The following is a 6000-nucleotide window of genomic DNA, read 5'->3' on the forward strand; positions in this document are numbered from 1 at the left end:
TAAAGAAACAACGGTGACATCTGGTCTATAATACAGTGGCGACATATGGTCTGAATGGGTAAAAATCTGTCTACATGACAGTCCTTTTCTATGATGCTCAGTAGAATTACATTGTAATTATTTAATAATTGGGGTCTTGATGACGTTAAGGAGACAAACAACACTTTCTGCACAAAAAATAGCTGAGCCATGCTGAAAGTACTGACATCATCTATACATTTCCCCGTCCCCGCATGAGGGGTCCTGATTCTGATCTCAAAATGGATTTTCGCTGATGTAACTCCATTGACTTCAGTGCAGTTACACTGCAGGCAGCTTTGATTTACCCTGGTGTAAAGTGAAAGGAGAATCATGTCCATGATTCTCAGAGATGGGTATGGACCAAAAGCCCAGACCTTAAGCAACCTAAGCTTTGGGGAAATTTCATCTTTAGAGCTAGATCCAAAATCTGTGAACTGGGCCCAGATCTAGTCTGGCCAGTAGTGCTGGTTACTCATGGAAGGGGGCGTATGCTGCACCTGCACAAGGAGCTCAGGGAAGCACTGTGGTTCCCTCTGGGGCAGGCCAAGTACAGTCTTAGTAGCTCCATTTTTTTTTTAAAGGACACTGTAAGTAGGATCTGCTAAACCCAGAAAATCTTTTCCTTTCACTTGCTCTTTAGTAGATAGCTGCCTCCTTATTGTCCACATGAAGGATTCCAGAAGGGAAAACGTATTTCCCATTGAAAAGACTGAGATCTTTCCCTTAGGGAGAAGGTGAATAAAAGGGGACATGACTGAAATGTACAACATAATTAGGACTCTTCTTTTTCCATTTTTATTTCATTTAATTTTTCCCGGGAATTTATCAGAGTTTATTACCCCAACAACAAAAGCAGGTGAAAGATATCGGGGTTTATTTTGGTGGATGGAAAGACTAAGGTGGGGGGGAAGTATTCCGTAGATTAATGCTTTGAATTCCGTTCATCAACGAGGTTTGCTGCAGAACGAAAACAGAACACAAAACACAATGCCACCTCTGAGTTTAAGAAAACAATGTATCTCTCATCCCCAAATAAAACTTTTCATTTCAATAAACAGTTTACTGTTGTAGACTTAGAACTATTAGACTATAAATATTTACATTTAATAACTGGGCTACACCATTTGCAGCACATACACTCAACTTCATCCGTTTCTCCTGGTTTTGTTTTTTTTAAAACTTTGGAATACTTCCTTGTGTTCTGAAATGCATTCTGATACAGATTTTCGTTTCCTTCCCATTGCAGTGTGTCAAATCTTTAAATTGTTATCTGCTAACAGCTTGAAATATGTATGTGGTGGGTGTGAGATTCATCAGTATGTTCAGAAGCGCAGGCATTTCAGAGCTTGCATGCGTACCTGTTTGTTTATTGTGTGTATCTTCTAGACTCATACATAGCCTTACTTCAATAGGCAGCTTTGCATATACACACAGACTAATGTATTATCGTAATACAGATATCGCATGCAATGTATTGTATTTTCCTAATAAAACAAGTTATTTTTATATGTTTGAATGATACAAAAGTAGGGTGAAAATCAGAAAAAACCTGAATAATACTTTTTGTAAAACCCAGAAAATTTTCAGTAAAAATCAGTTTAAACTGAGAAGCAAAGGGCTTAAACATAATGAACGGTTTTGAGAAGGTAGACCAGGCTACTCACCCTGCATCTTGAGACAAGAACAAGAGAACAGTGAATGACATTGAAAGGTGGCAAATTTAAAATGATAAAAAGACATACTTTTTCATATCACATGCCGTTAGGCCATGGAATTCATAGCCACAGGATAACATTTAGGCCAAGATCTTAATGGGGTTCAACACGGTAGTAAACTCTTATCCAGCAAAGCATATCCAGAGTTATAATAATAAATACTGAAAAAGAAGCATTTTGGAAGGGATAAAACTGTTCATGCCTCATAGTATAATGCAACCCCTACATGACGGGGGTTTGGGAAAAAATTTTTCCTGGTGGCAGGTTATCTCATAATTGTCTTCTTTGAGTTTTCCCACACCTTACTTTGCAGGAACTGGTGCTGGACAGAGTCAGAGTCAGGATAATGGACTAGAGTTACCATAGGTCTGATCCAGTGTGGTAATTCTAATATTTCCTACCAATATCTATCTATCTATCTATCTATCTATCTATCTATCTATCTATCTATCTATCTATCCACTGTTTCTGGCTATAATAGGATTTTTTTTCTAGAGCTGGTCAATTTTTTAAAAATTTTGACTGAAATCTTTGTCAACATTTAGAATTTCAATTTTAATTTTTTTTAAAGATTCCCTCTTCCCCAACTTTGACCAACTTTAGTTGGTCTCTGAGAGGACAGTAATTTGTCTTATTTAAGGAACACTGTTTCTCATGATTCGATATGGTCACCCACAGCTCTGGCTTTTTAACAACAACAACAACAATAACAACAACAATAATAATAATAGTAAATAAATTAAAGACTGAGGCAAAGTATTTGTTTAGATATTGGGCCATGCCTAGATTATCCTTGACCTCCACTCCATCCTCAGTGTTTAGCAGTCCCACTTCTTCTTTCTTTGTTTTCTTCTTATTTATATGACTATAGAACCTTTTACTATTGGTTTTAATTCCCTTTGCAAGGTCCAACTCTACTTGACTTTTAGCCTGTCTCACTTTATCCCTACATGTTCTGACCTCAATAAGGTAGCTTTCTTTGCTGATCCCTCCCTTCTTCCACTCCCTGTATGCTTTCTGCTTTTTCTTAATCACCTCTCTGAGATGCTTGCTCATCCAGCTTGGTCTACAACTCCTGCCTATGAATTTTTTCCCCTTTCTTGGGATGCAGGCTTCCGATAGCTTCTGCAGCTCTGATTTAAAATAATCCCAGGCCTCCTCTACCTTTAGATCTATAAATTCTTCAGTCCAATCCACTTCCCTAACTAATTTCCTTAATTTTTGAAAGTCAGCCCTTTTGAAATCAAAAACCCTAGTTGCAGATTTATTTTTGTTAATCCTTCCGTTCAGTTTGAACTGAATTAGCTCATGATCACTTGAGCCAAGACTATCCCCTACAACTATTTCTTCTATGACGTCCTCACTACTCACCAAAATCAAATCTAAAATGGCATCCCCTCTAGTCGGTTCAGCAACTACTTGCTGAAGGAATCCATCAGCTATCGCATCTAGGAAAATCTGAGCCCTATTATTATTACTAGCACTCGTCCTCCAGTCTATATCTGGGAAGTTAAAGTCTCCCATGAGACTGGTATGAATAAACTACAATGTAAAAGCTTTTGTAAGCATTTCGTAAATACAGGCATAGTGAGTCCTATTCATCTGATCAAATTCATTTATATTGTTACGCCAAATATCACACTACTCTCACACTAGAACACTATTCAGAAATCTATAGACGTACATAGTGTACTGATGGAGGTCTGATAAAATTCCAAACTTTCTCATGTATAGAACTACTACTGCGGTGTTGCTTATGCTGCCTGTTAGCAAGCATTCCCTAGTTCACAGTTTGTATTAGGAGAAATGGCATATAGCAAAATCCATCTGCATTAATTTCACATAATCCGCTAAACATTCTAAAACAGACTGAACACAGAAGCATTTTTACATATAGACACTTTCACTAAACCATCTGTTTTTACTGTATACAGCAAGTTGCAACAGTTTTGCAAATTTAAAACAACACATTTTCATTAGGCAGTTGCATCTGTCGATTTTTTGTTTAATCAGTTGCCTCTTTCAATCCATTTGCTAGGGCATTTAGACTGCTTATTGTACCGTTGACTCTTACTTTCTGTATTATACATTACAAAAGACTACAGCAATTACTCTAACTTATTATTCTAAGAGTGATTTCTGTTCCTCAAATTCTTTCATTCCATGAATTTAAATGATCTAAAAATGATTAAATGTAAAAAGACCAAATTCATTTTCAACCTGCTTGTCTCCTCTTGCTTGTCCCGAACTTTCATGTTCTGACATAAAGCAGGTGGGTGGCGTCACTGTAAAATCACAAAACTTTTTTGTATTTCTCACTTTACATAATTGTCTGCTTTAAAGTAAAATTGTAAGAGCTGGATAATCACTGTATTGAAATTTAGTTTCAATGTGAAAATCATACTTTAATAGAAGGAATAATAGATTATTATTATTTATTTACCCAACAAGAGCAATTTGACTGTCCTGGCATCCCGCTCTGCATCTTCATGGAGTTTCTTCTCCAGTTCCTTTGATCTTCTGGCAGACTCCTTACTCTCTGAACTGACTCCACTACCCATGGTGTGGTATTACAGAATCAGTGGATTGTCCTAGCTAGTTTATTTCTAATTAGAAGAGCTGCTTTAGTTCAAACAGGCAATGCAACAGCAATATTATAAGGAAGTCTAAAATTCCCATTCAGCCTCTTATCTAGAGATTGCCTTCAGACTAAGCAGTTGCTTTTGATCCATCACATGATTCGGAGATGGCACAAACAGAGATTTACATAGGAACATGGAATTACTGGGTTATGATGTCAAAAAATTAAAATGTCCTACTCAGCTATTATAGCTATGGAGAATCATGATATAGGAACATAGGAATTTCCATACTGGATCAGAGCAGCAGCCCATCTAATCCAGTATCCAGTCTCTGACAATGATTGGTAGCATATGATTCAGAGGAAAGTGCAAGAAACCTGAAGTGGGCAATTACAGAATAACCTGGCTCTAGGGAATGTAAATTTCTCACCTCATGAGTCAGTGGCTGGGTTATGCCTTTAAGCATAAGGATTTATTATATCCCTAACAATTGGGTGCATTTTTAAATTTTTTTAATCCTTACTAATGTAACTCCGAATGTTCTTGTTATCCACATTGAGTAGTCTAGGTTAGGGGTAGTTATTGATGACACGTCATTAAGAATAAATCAATTATTAACATACTGGGATGTCTAAATGTTCTCTAATTTCACACTATTATGAGAATATGCATTGACTCCTGTTCAGACTTTGTAACAATATGTAACTGCTGGAGTACACTTTTGTGTGGCTACCTTTTGGTAAAAGCGATGGTGTCTTTGCCAATTCCTATCACCCCATTAACTGTTATGGAACACACTGCAGTTGGGGGGTTAGTTAGAAATATCACTCTCCCTCTTTTTTTGGGTGGAAGAACAGGCTTTTCTAAAGGGCCAAATTCTCTCCCTTGCAATGGTCTCTCTGTGCCAGTCGGCCAGTGCAAAGGGCTCCCAAAACCAGTGGAGCCAACCAGGTGGCAATTTCCCCTGGCATGGGAAGTCACCAGTGCCCTGGGAGTGGCGGCTATAATCAATACATGGCTAAAGGATGGGACAGAGCCCCTAAGGACTGGAGGGTTGGAAACAACTCCTTTCCTGTCCCCTCCGTCCAAGTGCATGCAGTGCACATTGGAGGCAGATGAGACTTTAATTCAAATGATGTCCAGTTCTTAGTCATTCCTTACTTTAAACTCCCTTAAAACTCAACGGGTAAAATCCTGGCCCTGAATGGGAGTTTTGCCATTGACTTTAATGATGCCAGGGTTACACACAACAAAAGTTTTGCCAGACTGCATGAGTCAGTAGGTGCTCAGATTCCATAGTGATGGGGGTTATATAAGTTGCTTTGCCTAGGTCATTCATCTCTCTGCATCTCTTCATTTGCTCCCCTTTCTCTATTGTATTAGACTTAAGCTACTTGCCTTCATTTTCAAGGCCCTTCATGAACCATCCCCACCAGACCTATCATCTCACTCAGCATGGAAAGGTTGACTCTCGCCTCTGATCAGTGTGTGACGAAAGCCTTCATCACCATGTTACATTTGTAAACAAACATCTTCATGCTTTCTCCTATGCTGCCCCTCATGTTTGGGAGGAGTTCCCTGCAAACATTGTCAACTAACTCATTATCCCCCTTCAAAATTAGTCTTCTCTGTGATGTTTACCAAAAACTTGACAGCAGTTAGGCTACCTGTGCAGAGATCAC

The 6000-nt window shown here is 38.3% G+C and overlaps 1 protein-coding gene across 1 annotated transcript in view; it reads right to left on the reverse strand.

Moving 5' to 3' along the window:
* Window positions 1–4297, reverse strand: part of GNAT3 (G protein subunit alpha transducin 3) — a 38237-nt gene extending 33940 nt beyond the window's left edge. The window contains exon 1 of the mRNA XM_074952587.1: window positions 4180–4297. Coding sequence (XP_074808688.1) covers window positions 4180–4297 — 118 coding nt within the window. The remainder of the gene's footprint in view (window positions 1–4179) is intronic.
* Window positions 4298–6000: the final 1703 nt, after the last annotated feature.

This window comes from Natator depressus, chromosome 1 (genome assembly GCF_965152275.1).
Source record: "Natator depressus isolate rNatDep1 chromosome 1, rNatDep2.hap1, whole genome shotgun sequence".
NCBI classification, from domain to species: Eukaryota; Metazoa; Chordata; order Testudines; family Cheloniidae; genus Natator; species Natator depressus.